Below are 16,080 nucleotides of genomic sequence, written 5' to 3' on the forward strand. Positions count from 1 at the left end.
TAAAAATGAACACTGGGGAATGAATTCTGTTTTTGAGCTTATAGGACCTCTCTCTGACCCCAAATGATATTCTATTATCAAGGAATGTCCCCAACCAGCTCTCCAGCCAGCATTCCTTGTGAAGTCCCAGGTGATGTCCGTGGCATTGTAACATACGGGAGGACCTTCAATTTCTAAAAAATACATTTCCAGGGGCACCTGGGTGGCTCAGTCGGTTAAGCGTCCACTTCTTGACTTCACCTCAGGTCATGATCTCATGGTTTGTAAGTTCAAACCCCGTGTCGCTCTGTGCTGCCAGCTTGGGATTCTGTCTCCCTCTCTCTCTGCCCCTCCCCCACTTTCTCTCTGTCTCTCTTTCTCAAAATAAATAAAAAAATAAACCTAAAAAAATGCATTTCCAGATACCTCTGTGGTTGACAAAGTGTGCTGCTAAACAGACTGGACATGTGTTAGGCATTTAGCACACAGCAAGTAGTTATACCTGTTTATGAATGAATTTCATAATAATAGTATGATGGAATCTGCACTGTCCGTTCTCTGACTAAATGAAAATCCAACACACAGAGAGATTTGAAGGCTTCAGTCAATGTAAATATTAAAAAGAAACAGACGGGTGCCTGGCTGGCTCAGTAAGTTAAGCGTCTAACTCTTGATTTCGGCTTAGATCATGATGCTAGGGTCACGAGATCGAGCCCCTCATCGGGCCTGGACTGGGCATGGAGCCTGCTTCGGATTCTTTCTCTCCTTCCTCTGCCCCTCCCCTGCTCTCACTCACTCTCCCAAAATAAATAAGTAAATAAAAATAAACAGAGCCACGACTTACCACTCAATGGTAGGAAGAGGAGACCCAAAGAAGGCACAATCTAGTAAAGCAGGCCTGTTTGCAATGACCTGATAGAGTGTATTTGCAGATGTAAGGATTCGTGGTGGCTCAGCTGAAAACAGTTTAAAAAGGTAAAGTAAATATTAAAATAAAATAAACATTTCGGCCCGCCTAAATGTATATGTATTGTATTGCAAGCTTATAGTAAAGCATTATCAGTATGCCTCTTCCTGAACATTCTCTAGCAGGACACCACCGGTCAAGGTGGAGAAATGCACATTTTCTCCTACCTCTTGTCACATGTCTTTCTCAGGCACAGTATTTGAATGATCTATTTATCTCTATCTCCTACTGTACTGTGAGTCCCTTACGGGCAGGGAATGGGACTTTTATTGCTTTCTCCCCAGAAACTAGGTCAGTATCTGGCACAAAAATAGCAGTCAAGCACATCTTTGTTAGCTGATGGGCCCATCCTAACCTCAGGGTTAGAACGAGAATGAATGGGTAGGGGTGGTGGCGAGCAGACAAGGCGGCAGAAAAGAGCGAAGTGTGGGTGACCGAAACACAGAACCAGAAATCCAAGCTTCCTCCTAAACATCCACCAACATTGTAACTGTGCTCAGCTCTGCGTGTGATTTCCTGCCCTTCGTTTCAAGCATGAAGGACAAATACCAAGTCCTGCTTGGCTTCCTCTCTTTCATTTCATTTGAAAGGGAGCCTCCTACACTTAAAGAGTTGACATATACTTTCTGGCACCGTGAAGACAATCCTCACATCAATTTTTTAACAAACCTGATGTCTTGGTAGTTTTTGTCCAGCATGAGAAATACCATGATCACATAAACCAACCATTTCATGCAGCACAATCAAATTTGGAATCAGGGAGCTGGGCTGGGGGGTCGGGGGGATGGGGGGAGGGGGATGGATGATGCACCCAATGATCATCCTTGGAGGAGGGATTAAAAAGCCAGGCAGAAGCCCCAGGGCTCACACTGCAACAGAAATGAGAACATGAAGTGATTGAGAATTGTAAAGGCAATTGGTGTCCAGTGCCTTGTAAAAAAGAAGACACACGAATGGCCAACAGACACCCGAAAAGGTGCTCAGTGTCACTCCTCATGAGGGAAATCAAAACCACAATGAGATACCACCTCATACCCTGTCAGGGTGGCTAAAATCAAGAAGACAAGAAACAACACGTGTTGGAGAGGATGCACAGAAAAAGGAACCCTCGTGCACTGCTGGTGGGAATGCAAACTGGTACAGCCACTCGGGAAAACAGTATGGAGGGTCCTCAAAAAACTAAAAATAGAAATACCATATGATCCAGTAATTCCCCTATTGGGTATTCACCCAAGGAAAACAACAACGCTAGCTCGAAAAGATACATACACCCCTATATTTATCGCGGCACTGCTTACAATGGCCAAGACATGGTGGGGTGCCGGGGTGGCTCAGTCGGTTAAGTATCCAACTTCAGCTCAGGTCACGATTTCATGGCTTGTGAGTTTGGACCTCTGTGCTGACAGCTCAGAGCCTGGAGCCTGCTTCGGATTCTGTGTCTCCCTCTCTCTCTGGCCCTCTCCCGCTCATACTCTGTCTCTCTCTCTCTCTCTCTCTCTCTCTCTCAAAAAGAAATAAACATTAAAAAAAAAAGACATGGAAGCAACCTAAGTGTCCATGAAAAGACAAATGAATAAAGTAAAAGTGTGTGTGTGTGTGTATATATATGTATGTGTGTGTGTGTGGAGTGTTACACAGCCATAAAAAGGATGAGATCGTGCTATTTCAGACAACATGGATGAACCAAGATGGTATTATGATAAGTGAAATAAATCAGACCGAGAAAGACAAATACCATATGATTCCATTCATAAGTGGAATCTAAAAAAAAAAAAAAAAAAAAGAATCAACAAACAAAAAACAGGATCAGAACTGTTAACTAGAGAGAGCTGATGGTTGCTGATGGGGATGGGGGTAGGGAGCCGGGCAAAATGGGGGAAGGGGAGAGGGAGATATGGGCCTCCAGTTATGGAATGGGTAAGTCACATGAATAAAAAGCCGAGCATAAGGAGCAAAATCAATGATATTAACAGCAAAGCGTCAGGACAGATGGTAGCTACGTTTGTGGTGAATAGAAGCATGAAGTATAAACAAGTATAAACTTGTCAAATCACTAAGTTGTACACCTGAAACTCATGTAACATTGTGTGTCGATGACACTCAAACAAAACAAAACACCAACCATTTCGGAAGATGGTTCAGTGTATCATAGTTTTCTAAACATATTGCTAAGAATTGATGAATAAATGTACACCTGTGATTAGGATAAAGGCCAAACATTATGATTACTGATTTATTTTTTAAAAATCAGAATCATGAAATCGTTATTGAACTTCCCAGTTCCTAAAGATGGAACAGCAGGAACATCCCGTTACTAAAAGCAGATGAATGCTATTTTCCTTTGGAGCATTTGACTGGGAATGGCGCTGCCTGACTATCTGGATAATTATCCAATGAATATATTTTTAAAATTTTTTTAATATTTATTATTTATTTTTGAGACAGAGAGAGACAGAGCATGAAGGCGGGAGGGTCAGCGAGAGAGGGAGACACAGAATCCGAAGCAGGCTCCAGGCTCTGAGCTGTCAGCACAGAGGCCAACGCGGGGCTCGAACTCACGGACTGTGCGATCATGACCTGAGGCAAAGTCGGACGCTTAACCGACTGAGCCACCCAGGCGCCCCTATCCAATGAATAATTGGACACTATAAGAACTGTGTTATAGGAGTGCCCGGGAGGCTCAGTTGGTTAAGCGGCCACCTCTTAGTTTCGGCTCAGGTCATGATCTCAAGGTTCGTGGGTTCGAGTCCTGCGTCGAGCTCTGCGCTGACAGCGTGGAGCTTGCTTGGGATTCTTTGTTTCCCTCCCTGCTCTGTCTCTCAAAAATAAATAAATAGATATATAAAAACAAGAACTGTCTTATGAAAGAACATCAAGGCCAGAGTATAATAGCCTTCGTGGCAAGGTCTGTATCTTATCCACCTTCATATACCCCATCTAGCTCTCAGTCCTCTGTGTGTTGCACATGGTGGGTACTCAGTATATTTTTGCTGAATGAATGGAAGACTACAGCAGCCATTCACTGAACTTGTCATTTCTGTAATCAAGGGAGCGCTTACCCAGCACATTCACAAATGCGTTTGCCAGTAAATATCCGTATTCGTTAGAGGCGTTGCACTGATACACCGCACTTGATCTTTCTTGAACATTCGAAAAAATAATGGTATCACCATCGATTTTTCTGCTGGGGTCATCAGGGGCAACTGGGTGTAAAAACAAAAAGCACATATTTATTCCTCTTTGCTTAGAAGATGTGCAGTTTGAGGTCTGCATTGTAGTAAGTACGACAGAAACACACACGGATCTAGGTATGTGCAATAAGGAGGAGGAGACTGAGAAGCCAGGCAGAAACCATCACTTTCCCTCCTCAGATTTTAGTTATCACGTGTCAGCATAGGGTTATGCTCGATACTCATTTAGTCCTGAGTGGATTCAGTCCGTAAAACTGAATATCGTTTTTGAGAGATCCGGCAGTGGGGGGAAGCACAGGTTAGGTGAAAACAGCAATACAAATTCAGGAAGGCGTTGCCTTTTCACAAAGAAACTGTGGTTCTTTACGAAGGAGTGAGTTAATTTATCGAGAGGAGACAGCAAACGCTCATTGAAAATACAGAAACCCTCTCTCTAGCCCATCCAAACCTGTGTCTTTTACGAGCCTCTCGTTGACATAAATAGATAAATAATAAATAAATACCTATAAATATAAATATTATATATTATATATATTATTTATATATTATATATTATTTAAATATATATTATATATTATTATTACATTATAAATAGAAATATTATATATTATTTATACTTATATATAAATAAATAAATACCTAAAATATAAATAAATACCTATTTATTTATAGGTACATACATAAATATACAGGGCCAATAATCAAACATTTCTTTTCCTGAATCGGAAATTCCTGAGGCCGAAACAGATTATGTGAAACTTCTCTTAAAGAGAGTGTTTTTAGCTAAACCTCTCAAGTATGTTAAAAACCAAAAAAAAAACCCCAAAAAACCTAGAAACCAAAAAACCAAAGTCAGGACCGGGACTGATCCTTACTGCAGTGGAATGAGAGTACCATAATAGGTGAGAATTTAGTCCAGGCCATGCCTAGCAACGTAGAAGTGCGGTGCTCCTGGAGATAAATGCCCTTCTGCGAGTGCTGAACCTTAGGCCGTGACCTTACACCGCATTAAAAGCACACTGAAAGGGTTGACAGGTACCGGCCTCAGCACACTGATCCAACTCAACGCTCAGTGACAGCACTCTTTCTCCAAAAGCCGTTCTTGCAACTTGACCCACTTAAGAAAGAAGCCTTTGCTTCCATTCCAAACACCATTTTTTTTTTTCTCTTTGATGACAGAAAAGAAGATGCGCGTCTAAGACATACTTATCACCGCGTTTGGACACTTTGATTCCTTGCAAGTCTCAAATGTTTGGTTCATCGGTGGTTTATTAACTCACTTTCATACAAATAAACAGAACTATAGTTACTCATCCTTGTTTTAGTATGTGGATCTGGAGTAGTGTGCTCACGCATGCTGTGTTTGTTTTCCACGGCTGCTGTAGCAAGTTACAAAATTAGTGGCTTCAAACCACAGAAAATTTACCGTCAGACCGTTCTGTATGTGGTTGTTCGACACTCCGATCACAACTAATAGCTAATTTGTAAAATCACCTTAGATACTCCAGTTAACTCACTAGTGATGGGGGGGATGCCTGGATCCTTTGAGTTGGTTTCTTAGCTCCTTTCTGCTGCTTATGACTCTGAATATTTCAAAATTGCCTTAAGAAACATGCTCTTCCAACCAGAAGATAAATACAAGTTCTAATCCCTCTAACAGGGTAAAGACTGCATCAATACATGACAGCAGAGGACAAAAATGTCACACTGGCCTAGGAAGCAAACTATGGCTGTGGCAGGCAGCCAAGTACCCTGAGAATGCAGTATAACCCGGGGCCACCAAGGGTATACTTGTCCCAGACCCCAAGTCTAGTATCACTGGGGCCTTTCTGACTCACCCACTCTCAGTGACATCCATCCAAGCAAAGCTTTTGGAACAGAGCAGGGTTTCTAGGATCCCTTTCTTTGTCAGCTATTCTCAGCAGTTTTGGACCCAGCACTTGGGCACTCAGTGTTGGGCCACACTGGGGGACTCTCAGTGCCCACCATTCTGACGGCACCTCGGCAGACATTGTAGGCAGCAGGGGGGCCGGTTGAGTAGTGTCTGGGCATTTCAGACAGCGATGATGCTCGGGCAGAGCCCTGGCCTGAATCTCTCTGGATATGTGAGGAGAGCTCTTTATGTTCCTTGAGTGTATGGACCTCTTAAAAGTTACATCACCATGTGATGTTTAATGGGCATAGAGCTCCAGGTTTGCAAGATGAGAAAGTCCTTGAGGTCTATTCAACAGTAATATGAATGTACTTAACACTGCTGAACTGTAGACTTAGAAATGATTAAGATGGTAAATTTTATGTTATGGTTTGTTTTTTTTAAACTATAATAAAAATACATCACCACGAACTCGGAAGACCAGCTCAACCAACGAAGCCAGGAGGACAATCTTCCCTCAGTGGGAACTCATGAATCACAACATAAACCATTTTAAAAAGCGTTTTTGTAGCCCGCCCTTGCATTTTTATTGGCTGTCAACTCATCTCAATGCTATTCTTTACCTGAAAGGCATCTGACTGTACCTGCCTTGTTGCTGCTTAATGGAGCAGTCTTCAAATATTTATTTTTTGGCAAGGTGTTTAGGAATAAAATAAATCCTTTAGGTAAGAGTAGGGAATAAGCTAATATCTCGCCACGGGGATTTGGGCTACATTTTCCTTAAGTACTTTAACTAAACAAACACAAACAAACCCGGGAACGGTCGCGGTGACATATGGAGGCTCAGTCGGTACTGGATAAAGAAGAACATTGCTAGTGTAGAGATACTGGAAGCTCTTGGATTCTGTGTGCTGGCTACCGGATAGGAGTAACTCTCCAGCAACCAAACCCCAGGTATCCCAAGGAATAACGATTAATTCTGGGAATAAGCAACTTCTTTTGTTATCAATGAACAACAAAGAAAGACATTTGAGCATAGAGGCCTCATGTACAATTTAGAGCCCCGAAGATAAGGTTCAGAACTGGGCTGGTATCTTTCCAACAATACATTCCTTTATTCCAACTGTCCTGACACAGCTGGCCAAACCTAGAAATGCTTCCAGCAGTTACATAATGAGAATGAGAATTATTGCCACCTCATATGTGTAGAGAGCACTATCAATTTAACAGATAGTTTTGTGTCTATTGCATCATTTTATTTCAAAAAGAACTTTATGCAGTGGATTAACTAGAAAGCACGTGCACTTTGGAGAAGAGACATTAGAGACTGGAGCACCTGGTGGTTTAGCATGAGATGACGGCTCAGATTTTCTGAGTCCGTCTACTTTATAAACATCTCCTTGAAATCTGAACATTTGGCCATGATGGAGATTTTCCTTCGTCTGCTTACTCCATCCCCCAGAAGGGAATGCCAACTGAGCCCTTTGCTTTGGAGAAAAGGGAGAAGGGAGATGCCTTGGTGGAATCTGGGGACCAGCCTGGACCAGGCCTCCATGCCCCTGGCAGCTTCTCCTGTGCTCCTGGCTTTCAATCTCTCCGTCTGATGTCACCCAAATGCAGAAGTGTGGCCACAGGAGATCTGTCTCCTCTCATTCTTTTCATTGCTTCCCCTCCTCATCCCTTAGAGAAAAGGGACCTTTTAGCAATGATGGTGAGATCTTGTATGTGCTCCATCTGGAAGAATCTGAGCTGTTGCACTACTCACATAGGGGACGATTAAAGATCTACATGTTTTAGGCTCATCTGCTGACTCTTAAGACAGGGACAGGTTCACATCGTCCATGGCCTTGGCCTTGGACGTCGTCTTCCTGGTCCCGGGTGCTACTTTCACACCCTCCCACACACTGCAGGTCACACAATAAAATCAAAGATCTCTTCCAGTGCCAGCTCTGTACTTGGCTGTTCTTTGCTCTGACCTCTGTAGATTGTTTAAAAAAAAAAATATTTTAGGTAGTTTAAGGCAAATTCCATACTTAGTCTGGTCTTGTTTTTTGCTTCAAGGAACATTTTTTTTTTTTTTTAATTTTTTTTTTTCAACGTTTATTTATTTTTGGGACAGAGAGAGACAGAGCATGAACGGGGGAAGGGCAGAGAGAGAGGGAGACACAGAATCGGAAACAAGCTCCAGGCTCTGAGCCATCAGCCCAGAGCCCGACGCGGGGCTCGAACTCACGGACCGCGAGATCGTGACCTGGCTGAAGTCGGACGCTTAACCGACTGCGCCACCCAGGCGCCCCTGCTTCAAGGAACATTTAAAGCAACCTGGCCGGTCCTGGGAGGACAGGGCTTTGGAAGAGTTTGCGATTAGACCCCAGACACTTTTCTGAGTTAATTCTTCCAGTTTTCTAAGACAGTAGATTCCAGTTCTGAAATGCAGTCACAAATCGATAATGCAGTACTCTGTTAACAGAGCTCTAGTCTTACGCCTCCCTCTCCGTGACGCTGATTCTCCTTCTGTAGGGTCTATGTGCACTTGGCAGCCAGGGCCTGCTGAGCTAGGAGATATCACTGTCCTTAGGTGACTGTCCACAGTCAGGAGTGGGGAGGCGGTGTGTCTGGTAGTGTGGTCCCCTGTTGTGTCACACCTGGTGGGGACACTGCACAGCTCCTTGCATGATGCTGCAGAGACACGGCCGTTCCCTGACCCTCCCCCTCCGCAGCTGCCGGGCCCCCCCCCCCCCCCCCCGCAAGGTTTCCACAGCTTCTCAGGTGGAAGGGTGTTCTTGCCAGATGGCCTATGTTCCCATTTAATGTCCGGGGTCTATTCTAGGCCCCCTTGAAGGTCAGGAATCCTCACCAGGCCCATTCTGTGCCTCCGTATACCGCAGCAGACTGCTCTCCCTTGCCAACCCTGCCTCTCCGCCACCGCTCCCCCTCCCACCACCGCTCCCTCGTTGCTGGAAGCATCTACAGGTGCACAGCTCAACAAGCTGCAGATGAGAAAGAAGCCCGTCTCCCATGTCCTGAATGGCTCCCAAACCTCAAAGGCAACTCTGTTTAGGGGCCTCCAGATTCATGGGCTAATTATCAACCAGGATAGAAAGGGCAGAGGCACAAAACTCTTCAAACTTCTACCGACTGTTTGACAGTTTTCTTCCTCACATACTCCTTCTGTTGGATCAGGGGAGGGCAACACGAGGTGGAGACACGTAGGGTTCGCTTTGAACTTGGCTATGCAAGACTCAGCAGAACTGGGAGATGGATCAGTTGCTGGGGGCTAGTAGGGAACAAGGGGGCCCTGTAGTATCGTTGTGCAGAGAGCTATGAGGGTCCCCACCAGGTGCCTCAGGCCATCACCTTTCAACAATGAGATTCCACACAGTGACCCATGCACTTTCAGCCTGGCCACCAGATGTGGAGAGAGCCACCATTCAGACACTTCATATCACCTTGGTATAAGCATATGGCACCTGTTCCCGGCACTGCGGGGCAGCCTGGTGGGTGAGGGAGGGCCCTTGCTTTGCTGCCATGCTGCATGGTGTCTCTCCCCGCTTGTGGACCAGAGGGACTGCTCTGAGGCACGCCAGAGGTCGGGGGACCCTGGGTCTGTGGGCACCGTAGAATCTTGATCCTAACTTTGCTCAACTCCTTGCTGTCCTTCCAGTGGGGACTTGATGCATACTTTCGGGATGGAAGAAATGAACTAATTTGGAACCTGATTTGGGAGATTCTGTTCTAACTCTTTCTGCTCGGGACCTAATCAGATGGTCTGGGGTTCTAGAGGGCCTAACTTATATCTCAGGGCCGCTGTCCTGCGCCTCCCCTCCCCAGGCAGGCCTTTCCCAACTGCTGCTCCCTGCAGAGAGTTCATTTAAAGGGGTGTCTACGAGTGAATTACAAAGCCTTTAGTACAACTGGAGCCACAAGGCTCTCCGAGAGACGCTGACTGTGCCAGGTTTGGATGGACTATGAACCATGGATCAGGAAGGGGTTTATCTTTCCAACCTTCCCTAGCTCCCTGGTTTTTCTGCTGGGGGGTGAGATGCACGGCCCTTGCCACTTGTCAGTCCCCCTGAGGCCAGATCTCAGGTGTGCAGTTAACCTTCCGTAACGGGCACAGAACCCCCTAGCTGCACGATGTGCCGTCACAGTACTGAGCACGCCCCATCCTTTCTTGCCACTGTTTATGCATTCCTGAGCAAATCAGATACCGCACCATAAAACTTCTTCTTTAGGTCTGGGCTGTATGCCTACCGTCTCTGTTTTCTCTCCTGGCAACAGCTTCCCAATGCACAACCACAAGGTACTCTCTGCACTTCTTCCTGATCCTGATCGTGGTTAGAACTGGGAGTGGAAATATCCAAGCCCCAGCCCCTGGCCTCTTTAGAATCTGTGTTCTTCCTGGAACATACTTCCTTTTACAGTAACCACAGACGGTCTGTTTTAGAGTATCTGATAAGTGCTGTGTAGTGTGACACAAATTCCTAATAAACAGCATGGAACAGGGAGCTCTTACTTGGTTTAGACCCACAGTTGTAAGACCCTGATAGTGAGAAATGGGGACTAAGCCATTTAATATCTGCTGGTAGCTCTCAGATCCATCACCGGGTGAAGACTCTTTCAGGAAAGCCAGTTTAATGGACCTTTTGGTCAAGTAAAAGTAGAACAAATTTTTGATTCTGGCTCAGAGGTAATGAGGAGCAAAGGTGTTTTACTTCATAAGCCTGAAGGTTGTCTTCATTGTGACTCAAGAATATCATTTCATGGGTGCCTGGGTGGCTCAGTCGGTTAAGCGTCTGACTCGTGGTTTTCAGCTCAGGGCATGATCTCATGGTTCATGAGTTCGAGCCCTGCCTTGGAGCCTGCTTGGGATTCTGTCTCTCCCTCTCCCTCTGCCCCTCTTGCACTTTCCTGCTCTCTCTCTCTCAAAATAAATAAAAATAAACTTAAGAATATCTTTGCAGATTATTATACTATTGGCTAGGAGGGTGATCTTGAGTCTGGGTTTTAAACAAAAGCTGATTGTCTCTCTCTCTCTCTCTCTCTCTGGGTGTAAGAGAAGGTGTGAACTCCAAGAAGGGGAAAATGTGCAGTCTCCTGCAGGCAGCAGTGGGTGGTGAGTGAGGTCGGGGGAAAAAAGAAGACCGAGTGGGATCTCTGTGGATGCCTGTGACTAAGGAATCTGTGAGCAAGGAGATACAATATCCATTTTAAGTCTGTTTGTTTGTTTGTTTTTTCTTTGCCATAACCCTCAAGCCTTCTCTCATCTTCAAGCCTTTAACCAGGTTTTATAAAACTGGCCTTTGCTGTGCTAGAAGATCAGAGGACAGGACTGTGGCCACACTCTGGGGGACTGTTCTGGGCGGCACGGCGGCAGGCTAGGGAAGCTGGCTTGAGAGTGAGCAAGCCGGGAGTGGTCCAGGAAAGGTGGCTCACGAGGTGGCACACAGCAGCCAGTATTGCTCGAGGTGACCTCGGCATACTTGGGGAGGGAAAACTTAGCGAAGATGGAGTGTCCAGCATACAACCACGGTCGGGGGACCTGTTCTTTGAAGGGCTCTAAACAGGACAGCCTCTGAAGACCACAGAACTTAGGAACATCCCGGCTATGCTTAGGAATGAGAACTCTTTAAATGACAACAGCTGTGTTTCTTCTTCTCGCCACATCCCCCGGCTCTATCCCTAGCCTTCCCCGCATCTCCCTGGACTCCTACAACATTTCCTTGAGCCACTTGACATTTTGAATGAAAAAGATAATCTGAGCTTTTCAGTCCTGTTTATTTCTGACCCTGTCATTCTTCGTAGGGCCCACGTAGAACACGGCGAATATTGCCAAGTCCCCATCAGCACACAGCATCCCGTTAAGAGCACAGACTATTCGGTCCTAAGGACTACCCGAAGGTCATGAAATAAGCATGGAGTCTGGGTTTTAAACAAAAGCTGATTGTCTCTCTCTCTCTCTCTCTCTCTGGGTGTAAGAGAAGGTGTGAACTCCAAGAAGGGGAAAATGTGCAGTCTCCTGCAGGCAGCAGTGGGTGGTGAGTGAGGCCGGGGGGGGGGGGGGGGGAGAAGACCACACACAGCTTCCTTCCTTAACCACCGGTATTTCACCCTCCCACTGTGTTCCCCGCTGAGACTACCACCAGAGCCAGGCGAGGAAACTTACTTTCTATTGGGACGCCATTCGATAACCAGCTGATCCTGGGCTTGGGGTTGCCGTTAGCTCTGCAGATCAGCGACCCATCCTCTCCCGGGGACAGTACAAGATTTTGAGGTGCCAGGATCCAGTATGGAGCCGCTTTATTAAGGAAAGAAAAAAAAAAACCACAAAACTTTCAATCATGCAAGTATTCTAGCAAATTTAGTATGTCGAACTCTTTTAATAATAAAGAATAAGTATTTTGCAAAACATCTATTGGCTTCATTTGCTTAAGAGTGGATAGATTTGTAAGCGGTGTCCCAAAGAACACTTGAGATTTTCAAAAGAATGTTTAAAGAGATTCACAGACGACTGTGTATTGTTTCTAGACCCTTGTGCTATAAATGTCATCTCGTTTTACATTAAATTCATCAGGCATGAAAGAGGTAACAGATTTCACAAAAGAGGCAGAGCAATTTACAGTACAGAGACGTGTTGAGAAGCATGAATTTAAGTTCTGAGTCCTGCAGAATACACCTAATTATAAAACCAGGAAGCAAGTCAAAAGACTTCCCACTTTCGAGAAGTCACAAAGCCAGTATAGAGTGCCCCGTGAGCCCTTCACCCAGCTTTCTCTAGCGAGGTCTTACATAACCATGGTCCAGTTATCAGCACGAGAAATTAACATCGGTACAATACTATTAGCTAAACTACACCCTCTATTAGGATTTCTCCAGTTCGTCTACCAATGCCTTGTTTCTGTCTCAGGACCCTGTCCTGGACGCCACATTGTGTTTACTTATCCTGTCTCCTTACCAGTCTCTTCCCATCTGCCAGTTTCTTGGTCTTTCCTGGTCTTTCATGACTTTGATTCTTTTAAAGAGTACTGCTGATCAGTTGTTTTGTAGAATGTCCTTCAACTTGGGTTTGTCTGACGTTTTCTCTACACTGAGGTTTGGGGTGAGGGTCATTCCCATCTTTCAGGGAATACATGACACCAACATGACTTCTCGCAGCTTATGTTAACCTGGCTTACTTGGTTGAGGCCATGTCTGTCACATGTCTCCTCTGAAAGTGACTATCCACCTGCTTTCCATAATCTATTTATTAAAAGTGAGTCACTAAGTTCAGCCCCCACTCAAGGGCAGGGCAATTCAGTTCCATCTCCTACCCAAAGGAATGCTAAAGAATTTGTGGACATGTGTTAAACCCCCCTCCGTAATTAAGTTTTGGGGGGTGTGTGTGAGAAGAAACACTTTGAGGCTATGCAGATACACTATTTCTCCTTCAAGTTTTATCCACTAATCTCAGCTTTCATTACTGGCTCTTGCCTGCAGCAGTTATAACCATGGGATTTTAATGGCGATTTTCGATTTCCCTCATTCTTTCTATAGTTATGAAGCAGAATTCTTCTGTGAGGAAGATTTGAGGGAGAGAATTTTTAACCGGCTTGAAATGCATTATAAATAGTAATGTGAAGAGCGTCAAAGTATTGGGAATGTTGATATAAATTTACACTTATTACTACTGAAGAACATAATCAGAAGCATATTTAACTGAAGATTTACGAGTTCTCATGAAGGCAAGAGCAACACATCTGAAACAATTATATACCTTTGACCGTGACAGAAATGGTATGATGGATTGCTCCTAATGCATTTTTGGCTATACACTGGTAATTTCCAGAGTCTGCTTCTGAAACCTGAATAATCTGCAGAGTTTTCTTAAAGTTCCTATAAAATGTCCGGTTGGTGGGTAGCGTGCCGTCCTCTTTTATCCAGTAAATGACCGGGGTAGGCCTGAGAAAATAAATAAATGTTATAACAGAGAAGTTCACCTAATTGCTTTTGAGGGTGAATTTTCATGCAAGTTTGTAACAAACTGTTTGTATAAAGATCATGAGAAATATAAAGACACTGTAACTAGCATCACACTGTTATAAATAATCCCCCCCCACCCCCCCGTGGGGGGGGGGGGGGGGGGGTGGCACCCGGGTGGCTCAGTCTGTTAGGCATCCAATTCCTGATTCTTGATCTTGGCCCAGGTCAGCATCTCACAGTTCTGTCAGTTCAAGTCCCACGTTGGGCTCTGGGCTGACAGCACAGAGCCTGCTTGGGATTCTGTCTCCCTCTCTCTGCCCCTCCCTGGCTTGCCTGCTCTCACTCTCAATAAATAAATAAATAAACATTGAAAAAATAATGCTCAAAACCTTGTATTGGAGTCCATAAGCTACCTTTTCACACAAGCAGCCCCATGCTAATTCATGGCGCACCACAAATTTTGACTTCCCTGATTCCATGAATGTGCTGGCATAAGTGACTTCACTGAAGGGACCTAATTATTTTCTGCAAAGCTCTGATCCGTGAGGCACTCTTGGAAAATTTTATATGAAGGATCAATCAAAAGTGTTACTATGAAATTAATGATACTGAGGTTTTCTTTTTTTTTTATCAGCTAGAGTTAAACACACAGAGAAAGAGGACGTCTGGGTGGCTCAGGTCATGATCTCATGGTTTGTGGGTTCGAGCCCCGCGTCGGACTCTGTCTTGACAGCTCAGAGCCTGGAGCCTGCTTCAGATTTGTCTCCCTCTCTTTCTGCCCCTCCCCCACTCATGCTCACTCTCTCTCTCTCAAAAATAAATAAACATTAAAAAAATGCAGAGAAAGAGCTGACATACCTATCTGTGCCCATGAACTTTTATACCTATATCTCCATAAATGGAACAATTTTGACCTAGTGATTTTACAAGATTTCCACGAGGGTAAAATAAAAATCCACTGGACACAAACATGTACTAAGCACTGAACTACAGACCAAGCACTAAGTTGAGTACTGGGAAGATAAAGACAAAAAAAAAAAAAAAAGGTCTAGGCCCTCAGGGAGATCATAATATTTGTCATTAGAAATTCAAGTGGGATTAATTGATTAGAGAATTGTTTTTGGTTTGCATAGTTGAATATAAATAATTGAACATGTAAATTTGATGAAATAGCTTCTAAAATAAAACATGCTGTGAATATAAAAAGAGGTATAAAATGTAAAATCATTTGAAAAGCTAAAGATTCATATATATATATATATATATATATATATATATATATATATATGAAGATGTGCTATCTGATAGCATATTCTGGTGTTTCTTTGTAGTCAGATAATCTGTATCTCATACGATCTGAAGGCGAGAGGGTGACAGAGATAGAAGCATGACATCAAACGAAGTCATGAATTGTTCTGGAGGCTTCCTTACTACCCAGTGGGCAGTTGTTAACAAAGAGAAGTATTTTGATTCTGAGTCCTACAGCTATTTGCTTATAAATGAAGAGAGCCCCACTCTTAGTTTTACAACATTCCAAGGTTTAAAAAAAATTCTTTTGGAAGTTCAATGCAATTTCCAAATATCAATCATATTTTAGTTTTTACATAAAAGACCATTTGTGGGAAGGAGAATCCCAAAATTGTGAGAATGGGTATACCTACTCCCAAAAGTTAAGATTTTGTAGAGTAAACCACTTACTAACACCATGATGATGAAAATTCCAAAGTTTGTTTGTTTGTTTGTTTTTTAATTCTGGTGGGCAAGATATATATTTTAGATCTTTGAAAGGGGTTGGTAGCTTTCAGGTATGGGAGGAACTGAGAAGTGTGTGTTGCGATTTCCTGACATGACCAGCAGAGGCCTCCCTGTGTCTCCCACAGTGAGCAGCGAAGCCATTTCCTGGAGACCCATTCTGTGGAGGAACTTGAGAGTGCTGGGTGACCAGCATCAAGGACAGCACAGATCGGAACATGTCATCACAAGGATGTTTCTGAGATTCCGTTCAATGTTTCCAGCACATGTGCCCGTATCAACAGGACCTGCTCTGTGCCAGGCCTACGAGGGAACCAGGTAGAAACTTGCCTCTTGTGTGTATCTATCAGAACTGTTGT

General features: G+C 44.3%; 1 protein-coding gene across 31 annotated transcripts in view; it reads right to left on the minus strand.

Moving 5' to 3' along the window:
• The window catches only part of NRCAM (neuronal cell adhesion molecule), a 291,038-nt gene that overhangs the window by 45,893 nt on the left and 229,065 nt on the right, over nucleotides 1–16,080 (minus strand). For all 31 annotated transcript variants that reach the window (XR_005789490.1, XR_005789491.1, XM_040472965.1 and 28 more), the window contains 4 exons: nucleotides 13,764–13,948; nucleotides 12,177–12,308; nucleotides 4,006–4,149; nucleotides 824–935 (listed from right to left, as the gene is read on the minus strand). Coding sequence is in view for 29 of the 31 variants with exons in the window: in XM_040472965.1 (XP_040328899.1) it covers nucleotides 824–935; nucleotides 4,006–4,149; nucleotides 12,177–12,308; nucleotides 13,764–13,948 (573 nt within the window). In the remaining 2 variants the exon portion in view is untranslated. The remainder of the gene's footprint in view (nucleotides 1–823; nucleotides 936–4,005; nucleotides 4,150–12,176; nucleotides 12,309–13,763; nucleotides 13,949–16,080) is intronic.

The sequence above is a fragment of the Herpailurus yagouaroundi genome, unplaced genomic scaffold, assembly GCF_014898765.1.
Source record: "Herpailurus yagouaroundi ecotype Mexico unplaced genomic scaffold, PumYag 100, whole genome shotgun sequence".
In the NCBI taxonomy this organism is placed as follows: Eukaryota; Metazoa; Chordata; class Mammalia; order Carnivora; family Felidae; genus Herpailurus; species Herpailurus yagouaroundi.